The sequence below is a fragment of the Scylla paramamosain genome, chromosome 21 (assembly GCF_035594125.1).
Source record: "Scylla paramamosain isolate STU-SP2022 chromosome 21, ASM3559412v1, whole genome shotgun sequence".
In the NCBI taxonomy this organism is placed as follows: Eukaryota; Metazoa; Arthropoda; class Malacostraca; order Decapoda; family Portunidae; genus Scylla; species Scylla paramamosain.
In genome coordinates this window covers 20,972,994-20,997,227 of record NC_087171.1, presented here as the reverse complement: position 1 = coordinate 20,997,227, position 24,234 = coordinate 20,972,994, and the positions used below count along the sequence as shown (strand labels likewise).

Genomic DNA, 24,234 nt, shown 5'->3' with positions numbered 1-24,234 from the left:
GAGAGAGAGAGAGTATGGGGTGTTACCTGTGCTGGCTGAGGGTGGTTGTGCTCCCCCAAGACCCAAGGAGCTGGAAGGGAAGCCAGCTGTGATGGCAGCTGCTGTAGTAATGGCAGGGGTAACTGTACCTGGAAATCCATGTAAATATATACAAAGAGCAAACTATACTTGTATTATCCTATCCCCATGCTTTTTTATGGATATTTATGAATATTTTCACTAGACCTTTCTTTCTCTTTCTTGAAGCCATTCCAGACATCAGCAATTGTATGAAGAAAGTTGTGTGTGTGTGTGTGTGTGTGTGTGTGTGTGTGTGTGTGTGTGTGTGTGTGTGTGTGTGTGTGTGTGTGTGTGTGTAGTAAGCTGTACACAAGGAGAGGGACAAGGATGGGGAGGAGAAGCAGAAGGAAGAGGAAAAGAAAAAAAAAGAAGAGCAACAGGCAATGGACTCCTATGTATACCCAAAGTACCTCCAGAGAACGAGAGTGATGGCGTGCTAGTTGCTCCCAGCCCACCAAGACCAAAGGAAAAGCTGGGGGTGGCGGAGGTTGTGGTGGTGCCAGCAGCTGGCGGGTTCCCAAAGGAGAACCCTGAGAGAGTGGATGCAGCAGAGGCCGGAGCTATTGAGGCAATGGGCTGGGTGAAGCCAACAGCTGCCGGTGCCGCCGTGCTTGTGCCCAGGCCAAAACTGAAGCTACTCGTGGTTGTGGCTGGTGCTAAGTTGAGGATAAAAGAATGAGAAGGAATAAGCATTTTTAAGTAAACACATTACCTAAAGTTGAGAATGAAAGAATGAGAAGGAATAAGCATTTTTCATAAGATAAATCAAAGTTACCTGCAGGAGTAGTGGAGCTGAAGCCGAACCCACTCCCGGGGGCACTAGTGCCTGCTGGCTGGCCAAGAGAAAAGCCTACTGTGGTGCTGCCAGTGCCAAAACCCTGGGAGCCTGAAGACAAGATGACAGGAATGAAAGTGTGTGTGTGTGTGTGTGTGTGTGTGTGTGTGTGTGTGTGTGTGTGTGTACATGTCTAATTACATGAATCACATATCAAACAGAATTACACAGAGGAACAAATCTACTATGTCACAGTTGTCACATCTCAATAAGTCTGGAGTGGTGAACATCTATGGGTTGCCTCACACCACTCTATATTAGTACAGACTACAGTAGCTATTAGTGGGCAGTGGAATACTATGTACTTGTGCTATTCATACATGAAGAAGTTGCATTTCTTTATATACTGCTGAAAATATCACTTCAACAGGATGGCTCTACACACTTTTATCCATTAAATCAGAGACTTAGGTATTGTAACTATAAAATACGAGTAAGTTACAGGCAGGCAACACACGGGAGTTTGCTTGCACTCATACCACATCATGTACAGAACCTGAGCCGGTATATCACTAAGTAAAGGTCAATATTAGAAGTATATCTGATAAATCATCTACTCAGTGGGTGTCTACCTTGCTGGGGCTGGGTTGTTGCCTGAGATGTTCCAGTTCCAAAACTAAATCCTCCACCGCTGGTGCCAAAGAGGCTCTTGGTGGTGCCCTGTGCTGCTGCTGTCTGTGGCTGGCCAAAGCTGAAGCCACCTGTGGAGTTCGTGCCTAAGAAGAAAGGAATATGAAAATACACAAACAAGACATTAAATAACTCCCTATTTAAAAAGCCACATGCCAAAACAGATGGATACAGAACCTGAGCTGGTATATCAATAAGTAAAGGTCAATATTAGAAATATATCTGATAAATCATCTACTCAGTGGGTGTCTACCTTGCTGGGGCTGGGTTGTTGCCTGGGATGTTCCAGTTCCAAAATTAAATCCTCCACCGCTGGTGCCAAAGAGGCTCTTGGTGGTGCCCTGTGCTGCTGCTGTCTGTGGCTGGCCAAAGCTGAAGCCACCTGTGGAGTTTGTGCCCAAGAAGAAAGGAATATGAAAATACACAAACAAGATATTAAATAACTCCCTATTTAAAAAGCCGCATGCCAAAACAGTAGCTTGATAGATAAAGAACCTGAGTTGATATATCAATAAATAAAGGTCAGTGTTAGAAGTATATCTGATAAATCATCTACTCAGTGGGTGTCTACCTTGCTGGGGCTGGGTTGTTGCCTGGGATGTTCCAGTTCCAAAACTAAATCCTCCACCGCTGGTGCTAAAGAGGCTCTTGTTGGTGCTCTGTACTGGTGCTGTCTGTGGCTGGCTAAAGCTGAAGCCACCTGTGGAGTTCGTGCCTAAGAAGAAATGAATATGAAAATACACAAACAAGATATTAAATAACTCCCTACTTAAAAAGCCGCATGCCAAAACAGTAGCTTGATAGGTAATACACACCTCACATCACAAGCATCACATGTCACTATCACACCTTGTCATCACACCACTCTTTCATCTCTTTAACAGGCAGACTCTTAGAACTCTATCTAATGATTTAAGCTGCTTGAAGAGAAAACCATCACAACAGCTTCAAAAGTAAACTGGCTTTCAATTTGGACCCTTTTCTACAGTTGATTTTTTTTTCCAGGAATACCAATATAGCACCATTTTTTTTTTTTTCTTTTGGCCAACCTTCTATGATCATGAAAATTGATAAATAAAAAACTATCATCAGGCTGTACACATACTGCATATGACACAGCTACTTTGGAATCAAGTCGCACCTGTAGTGTCTCCAGACTTCCTGGTGCTCATTAACACGCTGAATGACTTTGATTTACAATGACGACTTGCACAAATAACGCTGTTTAGTGTTTAATGAAGCTATGGGTACAGAGGAAAACTTTTCTTTCTATCAAATCTACAGTACCACTTCTGATGCATGACAAATTTCAGGTTATAGGATTCTTGGAGATCAGGCCCAACAGTAACATTGTAAAAGAACAGCAAGGTTTACAAGGATGTGTGCAATGAACAGAGATACAAAAGATGGATATAAAAATTACAAGCTACATTTTTCTACAAGCTCCTGCTCCTTGCTACATTATTTCACTGCTTTCAGCATTACAAAATGAACATGCTTATCATTCTAGTAGTCCTTATCACTTATTATAAACATGCTTACCAGGCATCATGAGGGCTGTGTAATGATGAGTTCACCTCACTGGCTTGTAACTTTATGGACCTGTGCATGAGAAAATTAATACACTGACATCATAACATAAAACAAGTCTGATTAAAACCTATAAACCTAATTGACGTAACATGCTAAACAAAAAGCATACTGCCTTGCCAATCCCCTAATAAATACCTCAATTATAATTACACTTTAACAAGGAGTTTGGCCTGTCACTGCCAGCCACAAAGGCTGGCAGTGGCTTGTGACTGTGGAAAGATGTCAGATAGCAGGGAGAGTTAAGTTAGTACACATACCTTAATTTTCTCTCTAAAAAGGAGAGACTGTATGACAACCTGAATAAGATTTTCCAAAGGATGGTGGGTTAATGACAGAGCTTCCTGTATGCTGTCTTAGATCACTGAGTACACTAGAACTTGTAGCCAATGACTGAAAGCATTCTAAGTAACTTACATCCACAAAATAGCTCCGGATAGTGGCATGTATTGTTGGCTGCCACACACCACCACCTAACCCAGCTAAACTTAACCTAACCAAAATAATCAAACCTACCCAAACTAACAATGTAACCAAACTAATCTAACCTAACCAAACTAACTTAGCCTAATCTAACTAAACTAATCTAACCCAACTGGCAAGACTAAAAAAATCCATCACGTGCATACATGTATCATTTCCGTGCATTATTATGGAAGCGAGTTTGTTTTCCAAAGAAAAAAAATTAAAACCCACTGTCAGCATTATAAATCATTTGCGGTGGGTATATATGGGGTTCAATTTACTCAGATTTTTAAAGCTCTATCCGATGAAAAGGCTAAGAAAAGTCACGCTGAAACTGGCGAGACTACAATAACACCGGAGACAATAGGGTTATTTAAATATTATCATCCCTTATTTAAGACTGATGATTAGGAAATACATTACTTACGGCAACTGAAGCTGTCTTGTCCACAACTACAGTAGTGCCTGGCCTTGGCTTGCGTTCTGAATCCTCTTCGTTTTCTATCTCACCTGATGATCTGATATGGTGTTCACACTCCGCTTGCCTTCACTGCTAAGACTTGGGGAAGCTGGACGTGAGAATCATTTAATCAGCTACGTGCATAATTTTGAGCTTCCTTGCGTGTAACAGAGGGCTGCCATACTCACGCCGTGCCGCCACACTCGCCCTTAGCAACGGCGCGCGGCGATGCTACATCAGCATTGCCAAATTGTTTTGGCCATATTATCGTACTACACAGGTTGAAATTATTGTACTTCTGGTAAAATTATCGTACATATGTAATTATTCCAAATATTATGCAAAACTGCCACTTTCCAAATACAGAATTTAGGTTTTATATATATATATATATATAATATATATATATATATATATATATATATATATATATATATATATATATATATATATATATATATATATATATATATATATATATATATATATATATATATATATATATATATATATATATATATATATATATACGAGTATATATATATATATATATATATATAGAGAGAGAGAGAGAGAGAGAGAGAGAGAGAGAGAGAGAGAGAGAGAGAGAGAGAGAGAGAGAGAGAATATGTGTGTGTGTGCGCGCGCGCACACCCCTAAACACCTCCAGACACACTCCAACACCCCCTAAACACACCAAATACACTGAAAGCACTGTCACGGAAGAGAGAGAGAGAGAGAGAGAGAGAGAGAGAGAGAGAGAGAGAGAGAGAGAGAGAGAGAGAGAGAGAGAGAGAGAGGTGTGTGTGCACACCCCCTAAACACCTCGACACACTCCAACACCCCCTAAACACACCAAATACACTGGAAGCACTGTCACGGAAGACAAATACTACAAAGACAGACAGGACGGCAAGAAAAATTAACCTAAATATTGTTTTCTTAGCATTTTCCTGTTTTATCACCTCCTCTATTCCTTCTCCCTTCCTCTTCTTCCTCTATTCCTCTTATTTTCTTACTCATTCTACTCTTATCTACACGTCTGAGTTTAGAAACACGTGGAAACACCAGGAAAACACTTCAAAGTACGATAAATCTTACCGAGGAGACAGCGGAGCCGATCAAGGTCCCGGGTCCATGATGGCGGCAGTGACGTCACGGATATTTTACGTACCGCAACGGATTTCATTTCGAAATTGACCCCTCTAAAAAATGGAGCTAGGCTCGAATGTCTTATATATTCTGACTTGACAAATATTTTAACTAATATTCACAATATTATAACAGCTCCAGCGTGAGTAGTATTTAAAAAATATCCAAATGAATTATGGAAAATATGTTGAAATATTCGGCACCATTTAAATCATTGAAAAGTCCACAACATTTGAATTTTCAGGAACGTAAAAAATTTTAAAAAATCTGAACTATCATCTTACACCATCAAAAGCTACCTGGAACAAGAGGTAAACAAATAAAACCGAAATTGTGTAAAAAACAATTGTTGGAACCTAAACACGATTAAAAACCACTGAAAAGTCCACCTATTTTGACTCAACAACAAGATAAAACACTTTAAAACATACGAACTATTTTTTCAAGCAATGAAAAGTTAGTTACAAGCTGAAATAGAGAGATAATAACACAAAAAGTGTTGTAATCACAACTTTTAACAGGACCATAAACCATTTTTAAAGTCCACTTATTTCTCTCAACAGGAAGTAAAAAACACTTTAAAAATCATAAGCGATTTTTAGAAACACAAAAGACGTAATTAGAGCGTGAAATAAAAAAACAAGTTTGTCAAAATACTGCCAAAAAAACACCCAACATTTTCGTAAAGCAACACAAAATTGAAAACAACTCAACACAAGCAACGAAAACACTTCTAAAGCAAATAATTATTTTTATAAACCATAAAAACATGCTATACGAGCAAAATAAAGAAGTTAAGAAAAATACCAAAAAATATTGGAACCCACAGGTTGAAACAGGTTGGCAGAGGTAGCCAGCCGTCACGGCGGCCCTTGCCAGTGAAGAGAACGGCCGCTATTTTGCCTGTTATTCTTCCATCGTAAGTAAATGAGGCAATGGTGGATATATCTAGCTAGCGGATATGAAAGCCTAGTCATGTGGCTCCAGTTTGTGACGTGTTAGGCTTGCAATAAATAAGAGATGAAGCAGATAAAAGCTCATAATAAGGACGCCCTACCTCTATCTGTTTGTTTACATAGATCTCCCTTCAATATTTAGCTAAATTTTCAGACTCAGATGCGAGGAAACCATAAATAAATAATAAAAAAACCTCAAAACACCCAAACAACGAATAAACTGACAGGAAGTCCGCGGGAAGAGTGTGTTACGGTGAGGGCGGTAGGGCTGACAGGAGGAGGCTGCCAACACTGTACTCACCTTAATTAGCTGTGTATCTCTGGTGCTGCTTGATGGAGGAAGAAGCTGCCGGGAATATGCAAACACTGATCGCTATTAGGAGAGTGTGTGGCAAGACTGGCCAGTGCTGACTAAAACAATGTAACACCAATCCCTCCTTCCCCAGCGCCCCTGCCAAAACAATGTAATCACACCACCACCACCAGGAATATGCACTGATCACTATTAGGAGAGTGTGTGACTAACCAGTGCCGACCAACACCATATGAAAACCACCAGGTTTCAATCGTCTGTTTATATTCTGGTACTCAGATTGTAATATTCCTGAACCACAAGCGGTGGCGCCACTTGTTACATCCGTCACAGATACGTACTTCCTGTCTAGGGCGAACTTGCAATCCGCATCCTGAGCAAAAACTTAAAGTGCCATGGTAGTACCAGAAGGATAACTGAGGGTGCAGGTTCAATAGAGTTTCAAAGAAAATAGTGAGAAAGTCCACTGGTGTTTCGAAGCAAATAATGAGCAGGTCCATTGGAGTTCCTACGTTGTCCATTGTTCGGTGCTTAGATAATTTCCTGTAGGCTATCATAGATTCTCTCTCTCTCTCTCTCTCTCTCTCTCTCTCTCTCTCTCTCTCTCTCTCTCTCTCTCTCTCTCCACAAGTTGTTAATGTACGAGTATCTGTATTTTGTTTATGATAATAATGGTACATAGCTGATGGTACACAGCAGCCAACTCTACATAGTGGCCTGTTACCCTAGTGACAGATTAACAAGATTTCTACATTCCAAAGCCCTTCACTCAAGGAATATATATATATATATATATATATATATATATATATATATATATATATATATATATATATATATATATATATATATATATATATATATATATATATATATATATATATATATATATATATATATATATATATATATATATATAATCCTCTCACTTTCCTTATTCTTCCTTCAGCATCTCTCTTCCCCCTATTCGTCTTCCCTGAAGCCTTCTTTATTATTGTTAGGAATGCGTATATGTAGCAGTCCTGTAGGTGAACACAAGAGCATGCTGTGTGTACTGGGTAGTAGTCTCATACGAGTATACGTATGTAAGAGTACTGTATGAGTGAGCTAGCTAGTGGCGTCTCTCTCTCTCTCTCTCTCTCTCTCTCTCTCTCAGACCTGTTTCTAGATTATTGGGGTCTTATGCGAAATGCTGTTTGGTGTCCCTGTGTTGTGAAGCTATGATGGGTGGATTCTCAGCCCTCCAATGTGGTTCGGACCACTCCCACGTTTAAATATATCAGTCTGGTGGACTTTATGAGGAAAAAGCTGAATTCGTAAATATGTCAGTCTACTTTAATATTATTATACATGTGATACAGTATCAGTGTCCCTTTAAGGTATACACCTAATTTCGAAATTACAAAGTACACAGATATAACCGATAAGAACGAAGATAAATTCGGGACGCATGACGTGAAACGCCCACCAACTTTATCTACTTCCCTTCCATTTCTGTCTTTTCCTCTTCATACTATACCCTCTCTTCTCCTTTCACTCCACTTTTCTTTATATATATATATATATATATATATATATATATATATATATATATATATATATATATATATATATATATATATATATATATATATATATATATATATATATATATATATATATATATATATATATATATACACACACACACACACACAATCATTCTTGGAATTTCTTGCCTCAAACTGTTTGTTTACATGCAGTCAGCTGATGTGCCAGGTGAGTTGTCGCTGTCACCGTCGCCTTCCCTTGCTTTGCTCTGCTCCCACTATCCAGGAGCCTCAGCTGAGCTCCACCTTCAGTATGGGCTTAACGACATCCACTCCCGGACAACATGCTTTCTGTGCTTTACCTGAATGTGCATTCCCAACATCCCAGTGGTCATCATCAATGGTTCCCCCATCCTTTTCCAAACCCATCACAAGTTTCTGGTTCATTCCCAACTCGGATTATTGCCCCCTTGGACCATTGCCAACTCGGACCATTGCCTCTTCGGACGCTTGCCAATTCAGACCACAATAGTGGATTAACTCAAACCAGATCTAGATATCAATAAGTAGAACAAAAGATAAAAACAAAAGCTTTAAAACAATAAAATTCACACATTCAAGAAATTGTTTGCAATTCTTTACCGTATTAACAGAGACATAAAACAAATTGCCAGAGTTGATTGTTCTGGATGGTCCGAGTTGGACGCGAGCCCAAGTTCCTTGGTTTACTTTTGATGGTCCCTGCCTACCTTAGGGCAGCTACATACAGTACCTGGTGACCTTGTACTTTAAGAAGCATATTATAGCTTCATGAAATCCCTTGCAAATGTGAAGTGGGGTGCAGACAGGCGTACTTTCCTGCACTTTTACTGTACTAATAACCGGAATCACTTTAACTAAAGTCTATGGTGTTATCACCACTTTCACTGGGTGTATATACTCTGCCTACCTGATGAGATGTTTTGCTCTTATTAAATTCAAGTTTCTCTCCCACCCTGGCAGAACAACATGAGCAGGGAGGTCAGAGCTGCTGGACTGATCATTTTCCGCAGAGCCACGTCAGGAGTGGAGTACCTCCTGCTTCAGTCATCTAGGAAGGAGAGGCACTGGACACCACCCAAAGGTTTTGTGGCACACTATCATGTAACTCATTTATTCCAGAAAAAGGGATGGAAGATTGAGATACTGGTTAACTCTTGCATAAAAGAGGCTGACATTATAGGGATTAGGTAAAAGTATAAAAGCCATGTACAGCAAGGCCACAGGAGGAGGGGTGGCAGTTAGCAAGATCAGAAGATCAGTTAATGTGACAACAGCAGTAGAAGACAGTAAGAGAAGCAACACTATGGTGAAAATAGGACTGAAGGCAGTCAGTTAGAGGAGAGAAGTTGATATTTTTTTATTCCACCCTGTTCAAGAGAGAGAGAGAGAGATTGAAGACAGTTAGAGGAGAGTTGATAAGATGAAATGCTTTTGATTCCACCTTGTTTGCTAGACTGGAATGTAAATAAGTTTTCTTTTCTTCATGACTGTAGGCCATGTGGATCCTGGAGAAAATGAACTGCAAGCTGCCTTTAGGGAAACAGAAGAGGAGGCAGGACTCCAGGAGGAGGACATAGGTGTGATTGAAGGTTTTGAAAGTGTATTGAAGGTATGGTCAAATATTGTCCTTTTATACATTTCAAAGTACTCATAATGTAGTATCATTTTAAGATAATTATCAATAACTTCTGTGATGTTCTTAGTAATGAGAAATTTAGGATTGAATAGTAATGATGCTTCCTTACCAGTACACAGTGAACAACAGACCTAAGACAGTTGTTTACTGGGCAGCTGAACTGAAGAACACCACAGCACCAGTAGTCTTGTCTGACGAGCACGTGGACTTCCGCTGGGCTGGATTGGCAGAGGCATGTGCTCTTGCCGCCTTCCCTGAGATGGTCTCTTCCCTTCAGAAATGTGACACTTTTCTTCAAGACTATTTGAGTTAGGTAATTCATATTATATACAGTGATACCACACACACTGTAACCCTTTCACACCACTAGAAACAGGTATAAAATTTTTATAAGCATCTACAAGAAGGGAATCAATAGATTTTGCAATTTCTAGCCAGTACAATGTTTGGAAGTGGCTGTAGAACAAGGAAAATATCTTACTGGTTAGTGATTAAGAAAAGATCGATCAAATAATAGTGAAAGGGTTAAGAGCTAAGGAGTGCTGAGGTCTACAGGATCAAATCCTGGCCACAGTCTGAGGGTAGGAAGGGCATCCACTTGTGGTAATAGTTCCCAAATGTCAGGACCAAAGTCCTTTAGGAGACTGACTTGCATCATGACTGCCACCACCACAAAAAGTAATAGGGCAAAACAGCTGGTTGGTACCAGCAACCCATGCCACATCTACCAGTGAATAGGAAATTTTTGCATTTGAAGAGGTAGTAAGCATCAAAATTTGATTTTTTTTTCTTTTTTTATTAAGTATGTGAAACTATAAAAAAATAAGTATTTTTAGTATTTGATATACTTAAGATGGTGTCATTAGCAATTCACATATTTGGAAATGGAATGACACAGTGAGGTTTGGTGTCTTATTTTCAAGAATCTTTTTATTTTCTTCTGTACACTTATGCTGCTGTAACATAAAGTTAAGAACCTGCTTACATAAATTTATTCATATTAGTTCTACATGCAGCCCTAAAGCAGTCTTGCTATGGCCATCCTGAAGGGGAACAAGTATCAAATAATGATGAAAGCAGAGTCAGTACATTGGACAACTGAGAATTAGTGTGTAGGGAATGTACACATTAAACAGTATGATTAAGAAGTCTGGCCAGGCCTGAGATATAGGTAGAGATGAGCAAAGTTATATTAATATCTTTGTAATGATGCCAAATCTTCAGGCAGTAAGTTGCCCTCTAGGTTGAGTATTGTATAACTGTATTAATTAACTTTTTGCCGTTTTTTTTTCAATCCAGTCCACGCATACTTTACTGTTGTTAAAAACTATACCAATCCTAATCCTAAAAGTAGCAAAATAAAATGTGCCTTTATTTTATTATATAATTTCCATCCCTAACCCAATATAAAATTTGTATCTATAATTACTAGTGAGTTGTCATTTAATATAATATATGTGATACATACACTATATATAAAATCATGGAACTATATCTGGTAAAGTTACTTATGTAAGTACAATATAAGGTGTGATCACATCATTGTCAACAAAAAGCAAAAACTAACAACGAAATTGAGCTGCCATCACATTGTGCACCAATACACACCTGGCTTCCAGCATTTTTGCCATGACTGGAACACTTCCCAAATTCCAAAAACAGTCTCCTCCCATTGTGTTCTTATGACTGATTCAGTGACTTATGCACAATTTTTTTTTTTTTTCCAAGTTGTTGCCTTAACTTCCTTGACACACTTTAGTGATACTATTCTTTTAAAGTGTGACAGCTCCTCATCTGCTTTACTGCAGTGTGTCTGCTCTGAAATTATTTCAACAGTCTCTAGTTGATTTATCAATTCTGACACAGAAATAGATGTTTTAAGTTCATAATAAAGTCACAAGCAAGTTCTGAACGTAGTCACAAGAATAACACGCCCCACTGGTGACACTGGGATCCTACACAACACAAACTTCCTCACTGCTTACTCCTCCCACACCCTCACAACTCTTACTGGTTCTTTACTTTGTATTAAAAAGTTTCCAATTTTTCATCACACCTCATACTGTTACAATTATTCCAATCAAGAAGTAAATATGAAATCATGCTTGGTTAATACTAATTTATCACTTCACCAGAATATTCTCTTATTCTATCCATAACAGTGTGTAGTTTAATCATCCCTCAACTTAAGAGACATGCAAATGACACAGTTTCTGGGATATTAAATTGTACGTACGTACGTATGTACACACACACACACACACACACACACACACACACACACACACACACACACACACACACACAGTATGGTAAAGCTTTCATTCTAAGCTCGTTAATTTTTTTTTATTTAATGAAGCATTTCTAAAAAAAAAAAAAAATTTTATTTATCTCTCAACGCTGGCTGTACACTCTCCCCATAGGAAGAATACTGCTAACATATTCCCTGCACATTATAACAGGTGAAATATCTTTCCATTACGGAAGATATTTTCAAGCACTTCTGCCCCAGACCTCAACTACTTTCAAACTCTAGTTGAAGTGACAGGTTTTAAGGGCATTTTTTTGTTTCCAGTGAGAGATTAACAAGATTTCTATACTATTAACAGAAGCAACACTCTTGAGAACCTAGCTAATCATATCTGTGGTCTTGGAAAATAGTCAATAGAATTCAGGTCTGAGGGAATGTCAGATATAGACAGACAGTCAATGATGGGAGTCACTTTCATCAACAAACTACTTTGTATGATGACTGAGAAAAGATGATGAGAAAAGACTAAAAATCACATCTTAAAAAGATAATAATGAACCAATGTAGTGCAATAACAAAATTATGCATACATATATGATCAGAATCTGCTACACTTTTAAAACTTCAAAATTATTCCAGGTGCACCAAATGTCAGACAAACACAACAAAAAACATATTTCTTTACTCCAACTTTTCCAGAACACAGCTTGATGATCCCCTTTAGAATTAGTGAGATGGTAATTTCCAACTCGACATTTTTCTCAAATCATTTAACAAAAAGATTCTTAGATAGTGTTACTCATTTATTGAAAAAAGCAAAGGATATTGTACTAATTACACAGCAATTTAAGTACATACACCTAGTTCTCATTACATGCAGAGCTTTGAACATGTACAAAATGAAGAGAGAAGGAGAACAAGAATGGGATGCATTGCAGAAATTATAGAGATGAAAAGTTAAGATAGTCTGGTTATGCAGTAAGAAGAGAAGACCAAGAGCCAGTTAAATAGCCTGGGGAAAACAAGCTTTGGGGAAAGGATCAAAGGAAAGACAGAGAGTGAAATGGAGAGATGGAATTATGGAAGAACTGCAAAGGATGGGAGTCAATGAGGAAGATACATGGGTCAAAAAAAACTGGAGGAGACTCATACATGTCGCCAACCCCTCACTCTAGGGAAATTACCAAAGGAAGAGAAAGCTCTGTGAAGCCCTTCCATAGTGTGAGCCTATCTTTACATTAATCATAAGGGTTTCAATTCCATGACTCAATTTTGACCTAACCCCTTGTTAATCTTGGCACTTTTTCTGCCTAACAGTGCACTAGAGCAACACTACAACACACCAGTAATGGGAGAGGAGTATGGTGACGGAGTGGAGTGGAAGTATAAGGAGGAGTGTCATTTGAGCCTTCAGGTGGTGGTGGAGTGGGTAGTATAGAAGATTTTTGTCATTGTTGTTCGGTGGGCAGAAGTTTGGTTTTGGACATAGATTTCCTTGTATGGTGCCAGAACAGACTTTGGTCCTTCACTGAAATGTTGCCTCCTCTCCAAGTTGGGGTTCTTATCTATCCTATATCCTAGCCTGTGATAAATCTTCAGCCAGCTTAAAAACCAAATAACGTGAATCCGCATATAATGAGAACTAGGTGTAGTATATACAGCACTATGATATCTGATGTAAAGGGTCACAGGTCATCATGTAAGGCTGTGTTCTGGGTGAATTCCTATAGGACCAAGTGGAGATAATCAGCAACAAAAGTACGCATAAGCTTGTTGAGACTTTCAATGGTCCCATAGTGCAGTGCTTCCTCTCGGTCAGTGTTCTTGTGCCACACTTTAGGGAAAGGCATTGGAATCAAATGCAGCACTGGCACACCTGCAAAATCACACACACACACACACATCAGCCATTACGTTATGGTATATCTATACATTATGTTATGGTATATCTATACATCCATCTACACAAACTAGATGGATGAAAACGCTTCATCATCAACTTACCTCGTTTTAAGAATGGGATGTGGTCATCCTGAATACCAGCATGGAAAAGGTCTCTATTTTGGAAGATATAATTTTTCCTGGCATGAAGGAGCTGCATCTCCCTCAGACGCCGTTCATAGGACACCAGGCGCATGTACCATGGACTGGTCTCCTCAAAATAGTTGAAGAATTTAACATCAGCAGTTCCCAAAAGATCAAGTAGAACAAACAAGTCCTGAAAATACAAAAATAATTTTATCAGAAGAGCTGTAAAATTAATATTTTGACACTTCATCCTAAAATATCTAGAAGGTCAAGGAAATCTAGCAACAGCTGAAAACTTACTATTTCATTTTACCTGAACAAGCTGCCAGTAATAAATTCCATGTACACCTGTTCTTGTCTCTTCAAGCCACTATACATAGCAGATACTAAACACAGTCACATATCTGAGACATTCTTCTTAAACAGATTTTTTAAGCTGCCATCCAATTCTCCTTTCACTTTAACACATATACTGGTAATGCATGTCTGGAAAAACTTTCACTCAGTGTAATAACTTTACATTAACTGTATTTCTTCATCATACCACAAACTGCTTTCCATTCTACCTTGTCACATGCCATGGCACTAACACATTGATGGTATGTGGCCATGTGTAGCTTGCTAAAAGGATGTAGGAAATAACTATGTATTGTTTGTGGCTTGTATATACCAGTACACAAGAGGTGTGTCCTTCTAATGCAATATTTCTCTAATGAATGGCCTTGCAGAAGAAAACAATCATGTCAGCAGAGGACCAACTGTATTCTACCACAAGGTCAAACTTATTGCACCACAAAGTAAGTAAGCTCTTCTTAGCATATAATCTAACTCATTATTAAACACAATACATTGAAAGAAGTACTATGCTGTATATTGAAAATGCAATTTTTTATATAGTTATATGCATGTTCTCTATTCTGTTACTTTAAAAAAAAATACAATAATTTCATTTTGTCACACAATCCATTAAGTTTTGGATTGTGGCACTGAACATAACATAAATGAAAATTTTACTCATCATGAATATATGGAAAAAATAATTTCATTTTATTTCAGTCTGGTCAATTTTAGGTTGTGGCACTATGAACATAAAACTAACAGAAACTTTACTCATCAAGAGTGAGAATCATCTTACCATTCGGTGAAGCTCATTTGTGCCAATGGCATTGTTGGTGGGGTAAGCCCGAGCCTCAAGGTTTGCAGCCATGTGCCGTGCACCATACAGTGAGTCTGTGTCTGACCACAATCTGAACGCTTCCTCTCCATCAATGAAAATGAATCGAAGAGTCAGGTCTGATTGCTGAAAAGAAAGTACATAATTTAATTTATACATGAAATAAGACAGTGCACTATTATATAAGAGCTTCAAATAGAGATTAGGTCTATATTTCTATATGCCAGGCTAGCAATACCACGCAGGATGGCCCAAACAAGGCACCACACATTCACACACACACATTACTCACACTCTTAGCCTCATTGACCCCTGGTGGAAAAGGAAAGTCTTCTGGCCCACAGATATAGTGCAGTGGACTGGATAACAGACTAAATTACTTGGCAGTAATTAATTAAGGAAAGATGATGAATGGGAACAACTGAAGAGAAGCAAGGAAAAAAGAGACAGTGAAAGATGAATGTATGAAAAGAGTAACACTAAAAATGCATACATCTGTGGAAGCATCTCAAAAATTATGTGAGTGCTGGAAGGCATCAGGCACCAGTGTAAAACTGAGTGAATGCACCATATATGTACAGGGTGGGTCAAAAGTCTGGACACATAGGGAAAGTGTATCTTTTTAGTGTTTTTATACATATCCATTCAGTAATACCAAGTCAATTTGTTTTGTTGACAAACTCATATTCAATCTGAAAAAATAAAACAAAATAAAAAAAATAGTGGTGTCCAGACTTTTGGGTCACCTTGTATAAGCCAATACAGACAAAAAGCAAAACAAAAATAAATACATAACAAAGATTTACCATCAAATTCCCTACACTGCTAAAAGAGAAATAAAGTCTGTGCATAATTTTCAAGAAGCTATCTTTTCCTAAGTTGAGTATAAAAAGTGCAGACAAATTTTACACGAGTTCTGAGCTTTTTTTTTTTTTTTCTGGCAAACCCTCTCACTTCACAACCCCAAGGCTAAGTCACTGTCCACCTTTCCTTTCTGTCCAAACTGAGAGAGGAATACTTACAACACTGGGAATAAATGACACCTCATATTGACTTCCATTATCTGAACAACACTTGATTCTCCCCAATTGCCTCAGTGGTTGGAACGGATATGATAATTGCCTTAACCAGCTATGTCTGTCCCTTGGCCCACCACCATCACCACCTGGCCAAGTCTCATTCACACTCCTTGATGTAATTCTAAGTTTCCTCAGTAACATTTCCTTTTTCGCCTTGGTGCAACCTGGTGGAAGGTTTCTTTGGACGTCTGGTTTCTTTTTTTTTCTCTTAAATTCTGAGTTGATTTTCCTTCTTCTTTTAAATTTTGCCTTCAACTTCCTTCTTCTTCTTCTTTTAAATTTTGCCTTCATTGTCCTTCTTCTGTTCACCTTGGTCACTGTCTTCAAACACTATAAGCAAAGCAACAATTTGGAACACCTTAAGGCATCTTCACTTGGTATTTTCTAAATAATCTTAAGTCTTTGCTATATCATTCCCTCATGTATAGTTGTTGTCTGGCCTTACTTTTTTTTCAGTCTTATTTCCCATCTTTCTTTTCTGGAGGAGTGCTTTGGAGCAGACTCATTAACCTATGACACATAATATGATAATAATAACTAAGAATCTAGTCATCTACTCACTATGATATTGATAACTAAGAATTAAGTAATCTACTTTCCACCTACAACACAACATAATGACAGCAACTAAGAACATCATCTACTCATCAGCTACAAGAAACATGGTGATAATAAGTAAGAACGTATAATCTACTCACCATAATAACTAAGAACATATAATTTACTCACCATTTTAGAATGCTGACTGAGAACTTCCCTCATGACAAAGGCAAGGTTCAGCAGCATGGCACAAGGAACAGCTGAGTCTGTGGCACCAATGAATTCCCCTTCACGGTCCAGCTTTGAGTCATAGTGGCATGCCAGAATGAGGTGTCGAGGAGCATCAGGGTTCAGAGTGGCTATCACGTTGGTAAATGTCTTGCGACCCACAGGCGTGTTGCTGTCAAACCGGTCTTCCTCCACTGTCCATCCTAAGCTGTTCATAGTGTTCACGAGATGCTGGAAGATGAAAGAGCTTGTGTTAATGCAAGTTATCGTTACAACCACTATCATTACAGTTTCTCATACCAGATGCAGATTGGAAAACAAGGCTCAAGGTTACATAAGAACATAAGAAAATAAGGGAAGCTGCAAGAAGACATTAGGGCAGCATGTGGCATACCTATCTATTTCCATCTATCATTCTCATCCATAACTTAGTCTAATCTCTCTCTCTCTCTCTCTCTCTCTCTCTCTCTCTCTCTCTCTCTCTCTCTCTCTCTCTCTCTCTCTCTCTCTCTCTCTCTAACCTTCACACACCAAAACTAAATGCCTTTCTAGCCAGCACACACTCAATGCTACAGTATAGTGCAGTTAACACAGTAATACATGGCAAAACACACACACACACACACACACACAGTGATTGACCTGCCTGACTCTGGTGTGTTCAATTACTCTTACTGGTGCCAGTGAGTATCTCTCTGCCCTTCACACACCATTATTAAACGGTTTCCTTCTACCTAATCAAGTGCTCACTCAATGCTACGATACAATACTACACAGCAATAAACACACGCATAGTGACTGACCTGCCTCACTCTGGTGTGTCCCTCAGTGCCCACCACTCGAGGCACCAGGATGGGAGCCAACATCTTCCTGAAGTGCTGCATGTCCTCCATTGCTGCAACTGTACGAAGCTGCTCATTGCTCAGGCCGGAACCTTCATGATCAAACTGTAACAATAAGAACATAGAAACATAAGAACATAAACAACTGTTATCAATACAGTAAAAAGAAAATAAGGGAAGCTGCAAAAAGTCATCATGCCTACACATGGCAGTCCCTATAGTAGTAGTAGTAGTAGTAGTAGTAGTAGTAGTAGTAGTAGTAGTAGTAGTAGTAGTAGTAGTAGTAGTAGTAGTAGTAGTAGTAGCAGTAGCAGCAGTATAAGTAGTAGTAGTAGTAGTAGTAGTAGTAGTAGTAGTAGTAGTAGTAGTAGTAGTAGTAGTAGTAGTAGTAGTAGTAGTAGTAAGAACATAATTATGGGAAGCTGCAAGAAGCCATCAGGCCTACACATGGCAGTTCCTTTAGTAGTAGTAGTAGTAGTAGTAGTAGTAGTAGTAGTAGTAGTAGTAGTAGTAGTAGTAGTAGTAGTAACATATGGGAAGCTGCAAGAAGCCATCAAGCCTGCATGTGGCAATTCCTGTAACAGTTGTAGTAGTAGTAGTAGTAGTAGTAGTAGTAGTAGTAGTAGTAGTAGTAGTAGTAGTAGTAGTAGTAGTTGAAGCAAGAAGCCATCTGGCCTACATGTGGATAAGGTTAAAAGATGAGTGTTACTATAATAATAATAATACCTAATAATAATAATAATAATAATAATAATAATAATAATAATAATAATAATAATAATAATAATAATAATAATAATAATAATAATAATAATCTAATGTGATCAACTGGAATAGACAATAGGCCTCTTCATATTCTGAAACACTGCTCTCTCACCACGAATATTTTCAAAGGCTACGGAGATGATTAACAGGGCTCTCGTGAGTGTTCCTCCTGTTCATAATGTAGAAATCTTGTTAATCTATCCCTGTTTTAGAAGAACCGTAAAAACACCCTTGAATGCCCATGCAACTTCACTACGACTATTTTCAAACGCTAAAAAGATTCTATTAATATGACACTAGAACCATAAAATTACCCTCAAAAACTCGTCACTTCAACTAGAGCCCTTTGAAAATAGTGGAGATACGGCGCAGAAGTCTTTCAAAATACGGGCCAATATTCCATTAATGAGGTTTGAAGAAATAAAGAAAGGAAATGAAGTGCCAAATGCCTTGCAGTCTAGGCATGGTAAAAGAAGGCAGAGTGGACATGTAATTAGAGTGAGTAGTCATGACATTTCGCTGGTGAGGCTCTCTCTCTCTCTCTCTCTCTCTCTCTCTCTCTCTCTCTCTCTCTTATAACCTACCGCTATTCCATTCTTCTTTAACAGTCTTAACAACGTAATTATATTTCTTTCTACTTACATTATTACCGTTATCATCATTCAATTACGCATCCGCGATTATTAACAATTATGTATTGTGAAAGGGCTGTTCTCTCGGAAAATTAAAGGCAGGTCTTATTCACAATCATGCAACAATTTGTGAATAAAAATCTCTCTCTCTCTCTCTCTCTCTCTCTCTCTCTCTCTCTCTCTCTCTCTCTCTCTCTCTCTCTCTCTCTCTCTCTCATGAAAAACCATTTCGGCCTCCATCACAGAACAGCTGGAGACTTACTGACTGCTGGAAGTTGCTATATACTCGACGGGGTTCACGGGGAGGCATGTGGTGATAATGGCACAAGTTGACCTCTGGTAACCATTCTGAAACACTTTTGCGCCATACTTCCACTACTTTCAAAAGACTCGAACTGAAGTGACACGAGTTTTTAAGAATGTTTTTGCGGTTCTAGTAAAAGATTAACAAGATTACATTATTAACAGAAGTAACACGCATGATGAGAGAGCAGATCGTTTCAGAATATCCTGCTTCTAGTAAACTCTGGAATTCCCTGTCTGTTTTTGTACTTACCCCTTCCTACGAATTGAATTCTTTCATGAGGGAGGTCTCAAGACTTCTCTAACTTCAAATAATCTACTTGGCTGTTTTGTTTGGGAACTAGCGCCTAAGCGGACCTTTCTCTTTTTTTTATTATTATTTTCTTCCCTTATATTGTTCTTGGTCAGAGCCCTCTTACATAAAAACAAACAAACAAACTCCCAGAACGTGTGACGCAGTTCTGGTTATTCAGTCCGTCACCCGTATATACGTACAGTACATACATACGGTACCAGGTGCCAGTTCCCAACACCTGTGATGAATAGGAACACCTGTCTCTTTATCATCTTTCCCCGTCGCACGATATTATTTATGTAAGTACATCAATTACTCTACAGTGCGCGGTGATTCAGTGCCAGAAATAAGAGGGCATAAAGTTAAGAGCAACGAAAAGGCTGAAAAAAAAAAATAAATAAATAGATAAAATAAAAAATCTAAAGAAGGTGCCAATCCGCAAGCAGTGAGTAGTCTGAAGGACTCCCTCCTAAAAGAATTCAAGTCATACATAGAAATACAGAAACAGGCAGGGAGCTCCAGAGTTTACCAGAAGTATTGAACGACTGAGAATACTGGTTAACTCTTGCACTAAGGAGGTGCGCATAATAGGGATGAGAGAAAGCAGATGCAGCAGTCAACTTTTTAGCGGTGCAAATTGTCACATGAAGCAGGCAGACAGTTCCAGAGTTTAATAGTAAAAACAAAAACATAAATTAAAGCAGAGTTGTTACCGCTGAACCAAACAGTAAAGAGAGGGAAGGGAAACGTGATGGCTGGCGTGGCACGGCACGTGTCAACAGTTGTTCACTTCCCACCATCGCTACTCCAAACATCTTAACACCTGAAGCGTCTCCCACATGACACTAACTTTACCATGCACACTGTGTACTAGGTTTAGTCTCTGTTCAATTGTCAGTAATGCGCGCGCGCGCGCGCGCACACACACACACACACACACACACACACACACACACACACACACACACACAGAGAGAGAGAGAGAGAGAGAGAGAGAGAGAGAGAGAGAGAGAGAGAGAGAGAGAGAGAGAGAGAGAGAGAGAGAGAGAGAGATAAGCCAGGTTCTTAAGGGTTTCTCCTGTTCATAAAGTAGAAACCTTGTTGATCTGTCTCTAGAACCGTAAAAACACCCTAAAAAAAAAAAAAAAAAAAGCGTCACTTCAACTAGAACTTTTTGAAAGTATAGTTGGAGTGCGGCGCAGAAGTGTTTCAGCGACCCTTTGACACACATCACATTATGAGCCTTAACTCTTCACTAAGCTCGCACACACACACACACACACACACACACACACAGTATAAATGGAGGACGCACAGAAAGCATAGGGGAATTAATGACTATGAACAGCTGTGCGACCAAAAGTTTGGGGTCATGAATTACAAAGATTAATGAAGTCATCTACTGTAACCTTGGAGAAAGAGTTGATTGCTTACTTTTCGTCTTGCTTTCCTTCCTCCTCACGCAATAATATTCTCCTTGGGTTGGATTAAACTTTATTATTTGGTATTATTTTTATTTTAGTTCTTAGTCACTCATAATCTATTTGTTTTCTCACCACGATGATTTTCAAAGATATGGCAAGCCGGATTCTCAAGTGTTTCTCCTGCTCATACTGTAGAAATGTGATTAATTTGTCACTACAATCATAAAAACGCCCTTAAAAATCCGTGTCACTTATTATAAACCTGTACTTTAATGCACTTTGTTCTTTCACCACAACTACTTTCAAAAGCGACCGAGATGCTTCGCCGGTTTCTCACGAACGTTTCTCCCGTTCATAATGAAGAAATCTTGTTAATCTGTTATTTTTGTTGCCCTTGGCCGGTGTCCCTCCTACATAAAAAAAAAAAAAAAAAAAAAAAATCCTCAGAAATCCGTGTTACTTCAAATACAGCCTTTTGAAAACATTGGAGGTGCGGCGCAGTTTCAGAACACGACCACCAGCATGAGACCCGAGTCAGGGTTAGAGAAGTTGGAAAGCCACACACACACACACACACACACACAACAGGTCTACTGAGGTGCCAGTCCATCAAGAAAAGAAAAGAACAGGGATTGAGCAAAAGGGTTATCTAAAGTTAAATATGTTGAATGTACATAAAATTAAGACTCTCCAATTAGTTAATTCAGTATATGATAAAATAAATGAATACATACATACATACATACATACATACATACATACATAAGACTTGTTCATCAGCAATTCAGCCAGTTCACCTGCCTCATCAATAAATGCCATGTAAAGGCATGCTGACGTGAGGAGATTTGCGAATAACACTCGACAGAGATCTAAATATTGACTCAGCAACTTCATAACTAAACATTAATGTTACTCCTATATTTTCGGTGGTAATTCTGCAGTCTAGTGGCATAACTTTATTTACTTGTTCTCCAGAGAAATACTTCACACTGCCATTAGTAACTACTGCGTAACACTGGTAAAACTCTGGAACTCCCTGCCTACTTCTGTTTATTCCCCGCTTCCTATGACATGAATTCTTTCCAGAGGGAGGTCTCAAGACATCTCCAACTTAGGATAATCCAGTTGTGACGGCCCCCTTCAACCTTCAGGCGCCTTCAGGTACTCACTTACCACAGCAACAGACAAGGGGCGGTCAGCACACACAACAGGGATCCTAACCGCCTTTTGGCTGCTGCTGTGGTGATTAAGTACCTAAAGGCGCCTGAAGGCTGAAAGGGGCCGTCACAACAATCCTTTTGGTCCTTTCTCTTTAGAGACCGGCACCTCAGTAGGCCTTTATATAAATATAGTTTTGTTCCCCTTCGCCAGTACTTCTCTTGCAGTTAGTAGGTGCGGTACAAGGAAAACTAGCTTTATGGCCGGTACCAGTGAAGTATGACATTCGCAGGCGCGTTGCTTTGCCCGACACGAGGGGCTGGCAGGGATACGTATACACATAACACTGAAGCATAACATTTGTAGGCGCCTTGATCCTTACGATACACGGAAAACTTCAAGGATGGGGCGCTGGCATGTGTGGGAACATTTATCTACAACGCTAGTAAATGACATCCGCAGGCGTGTTGATACATGCTGCACAAGGAAAACCTTTAAAGATCGGGCGCTGGCAGGGAGAGGGGAGGGCGGGCCTAATACTATGTGCGATTTCCCCAGAAACTCGTGTGACGTCCATTCCCTAATCTCGTCCCCGCCTCCCACTGGGGATCCTTGGGGGATTCCCGTTGCCGACAGGAATTCCAAGGACTTCATGCGCAAAAACAGCATACAAAAATAAGGGAAACTGCAAGAAGCCGTGAGGATTACACGTGGCAGTGCCTGTATTCCTATACTACAAGCATGTTTAAACATTTTGTGTTAATACTAAAATTCAGTTATATTTATGTTTCAGAATTACGTAACGACTGATACGATAACAATAAATACATAAATAAATAAGTAAACATTATTTTACAATGAAGTATAATATTAACTGAAACAAACACTAACAAGTATACTTCCTCTTAAACTTGACACACTTCTGACATATGTATGTTTAAAAACCACTATACTGTCAACGTTTCCGGTTCATACGCCCGGCACCACAAACACCCACGTCTTTGGAGAGGGAAAACTTATCATACAGTACTGTATTTAGATAGAATTTAATGAGCACAATATACTTGGACTAGTGTATATTATATGTACGAAAACTCCTGTTTGTAAAAAAAATAAAAAATAAGAAATAAGAAAGAAAATGCATACATATGTTTGTGATACCTGTAAGATTTGCCTTTAAACGAAACACGAGCAGTTCACATGGAGGGCATTTCATTCACATGGCGTTACACCAACCACCATGCATTACACACATACCCTAGCAGCTCGGAAGAACGAGAGGCTGGAAAAGTGGAAAGCAATGACCTATCATACAGTTAAACTCAACGGGGATACAGATGTGGCAATCAATGCTTTAACTTACCTTAGCCCTGTACCACACGGCCTTGCTCCTCTTGTCCTGACTGTCGTGGCCGCCTGCACTTCCTAGCACAGCCGTGAAGGTGTACAGCAGAGCCACACACATCCACCGAGGAACCATGGCTGCAGCACTCCTCACACTGTGCACTACCACGCTCATCTGCCTGACGTTCACCTACTCAGCCCTTCTCCTCCTCCTCCTCCCTTGTCTCATTGCCTGCTCTTGCCACGCGTCGCGCTCTCGCCAGCCAGTGAAAGTGCCGTATTCTGAAACGCTTTGCTCCTCTCACCACGACTGTTTTCAAAAGCCACTGAGATGATGAATCGGGACCTCAAGAGTGTTTCTTGCGTTCATAATATAGATATTTTGTTAATCTCTCACTAGAATCATAAAAGCGCCCTTAGAAAAACGTGTAGCTTCAACTAGAGCTTTTTGAAAGTGGTGGAGGTGCGGCGTAGAACTGTTTCAAAGCCATTGCCCTCAGTTT

At 39.2% G+C, this 24,234-nt stretch overlaps 3 protein-coding genes across 23 annotated transcripts in view; 1 reads left to right on the top strand and 2 right to left on the bottom strand.

Annotated features, from left to right (window-relative positions):
* LOC135111227 (nucleoporin p58/p45-like) overlaps nt 1-6,908 on the bottom strand; it is a 15,873-nt gene extending 8,965 nt beyond the window's left edge. For 2 of the 12 annotated variants that reach the window (XM_064024374.1, XM_064024376.1), the window contains exons 1-8: nt 4,008-4,297; nt 3,068-3,127; nt 2,097-2,240; nt 1,779-1,907; nt 1,468-1,611; nt 836-946; nt 471-716; nt 27-128 (exon numbers count right to left, since the gene is read on the bottom strand). In XM_064024374.1, coding sequence (XP_063880444.1) covers nt 27-128; nt 471-716; nt 836-946; nt 1,468-1,611; nt 1,779-1,907; nt 2,097-2,240; nt 3,068-3,077 — 886 coding nt within the window. In that variant the 5' untranslated portion in view covers nt 3,078-3,127; nt 4,008-4,297. Of the gene's footprint in view, nt 1-26; nt 129-470; nt 717-835; nt 947-1,467; nt 1,612-1,778; nt 1,908-2,096; nt 2,241-3,067; nt 3,128-4,007; nt 4,303-5,141; nt 5,272-6,449; nt 6,708-6,802 lie in introns of those variants that run through there. The other 10 variants (XM_064024366.1, XM_064024365.1, XM_064024367.1 and 7 more) reach the window with 10 other exon arrangements.
* On the top strand, nt 6,010-11,042 carry LOC135111232 (bis(5'-nucleosyl)-tetraphosphatase [asymmetrical]-like). 9 transcript variants are annotated; one of them, XM_064024387.1, is made up of 4 exons: nt 6,010-6,111; nt 8,993-9,113; nt 9,526-9,641; nt 9,781-11,042. In XM_064024387.1, exons 2-4 carry the CDS (start codon nt 8,999-9,001, stop codon nt 9,979-9,981), a joined length of 432 nt encoding a protein of 143 aa, XP_063880457.1. In that variant the 5' UTR covers nt 6,010-6,111; nt 8,993-8,998; the 3' UTR covers nt 9,982-11,042. The 9 variants fall into 9 exon arrangements, with proteins under 9 accessions (XP_063880457.1, XP_063880450.1, XP_063880454.1 ...); XM_064024380.1 differs by lacking the exon at nt 6,010-6,111 and adding an exon at nt 7,495-7,542; XM_064024384.1 differs by lacking the exon at nt 6,010-6,111 and adding an exon at nt 8,099-8,219.
* LOC135111230 (glutaminyl-peptide cyclotransferase-like) lies at nt 10,572-24,234 on the bottom strand. 2 transcript variants are annotated; one of them, XM_064024377.1, is made up of 7 exons: nt 23,751-24,117; nt 17,772-17,915; nt 16,930-17,199; nt 16,144-16,530; nt 15,083-15,247; nt 13,924-14,137; nt 10,572-13,795 (listed from the first exon to the last, which is right to left on the bottom strand). In XM_064024377.1, the coding sequence occupies exons 1-7, from the start codon at nt 23,904-23,906 to the stop codon at nt 13,644-13,646; spliced, it is 1,488 nt and encodes a 495-aa protein (XP_063880447.1). In that variant the 5' UTR covers nt 23,907-24,117; the 3' UTR covers nt 10,572-13,643. The 2 variants fall into 2 exon arrangements, with proteins under 2 accessions (XP_063880447.1, XP_063880448.1); XM_064024378.1 differs by lacking the exon at nt 16,144-16,530 and having other exon boundaries at nt 23,751-24,234.

Coding starts and splice junctions, on each gene's coding strand:
- LOC135111232 (XM_064024379.1), top strand. CDS start 8,357: ATGTGCATTCCCAACATCCCAGTGGTCATCATCAATGGTTCCCCCATC. Junction 9,114..9,525: donor GCACTGGACACCACCCAAAG/GTTTTGTGGCAC, acceptor TCATGACTGTAG/GCCATGTGGATCCTGGAGAA. Junction 9,642..9,780: donor GTTTTGAAAGTGTATTGAAG/GTATGGTCAAAT, acceptor CTTCCTTACCAG/TACACAGTGAACAACAGACC.
- LOC135111230 (XM_064024377.1), bottom strand. CDS start 23,906: ATGAGCGTGGTAGTGCACAGTGTGAGGAGTGCTGCAGCCATGGTTCCT. Junction 14,138..15,082: donor CAAATGAGCTTCACCGAATG/GTAAGATGATTC, acceptor TTGTATTTTCAG/GACTTGTTTGTTCTACTTGA. Junction 13,796..13,923: donor CATCCCATTCTTAAAACGAG/GTAAGTTGATGA, acceptor GTGATTTTGCAG/GTGTGCCAGTGCTGCATTTG.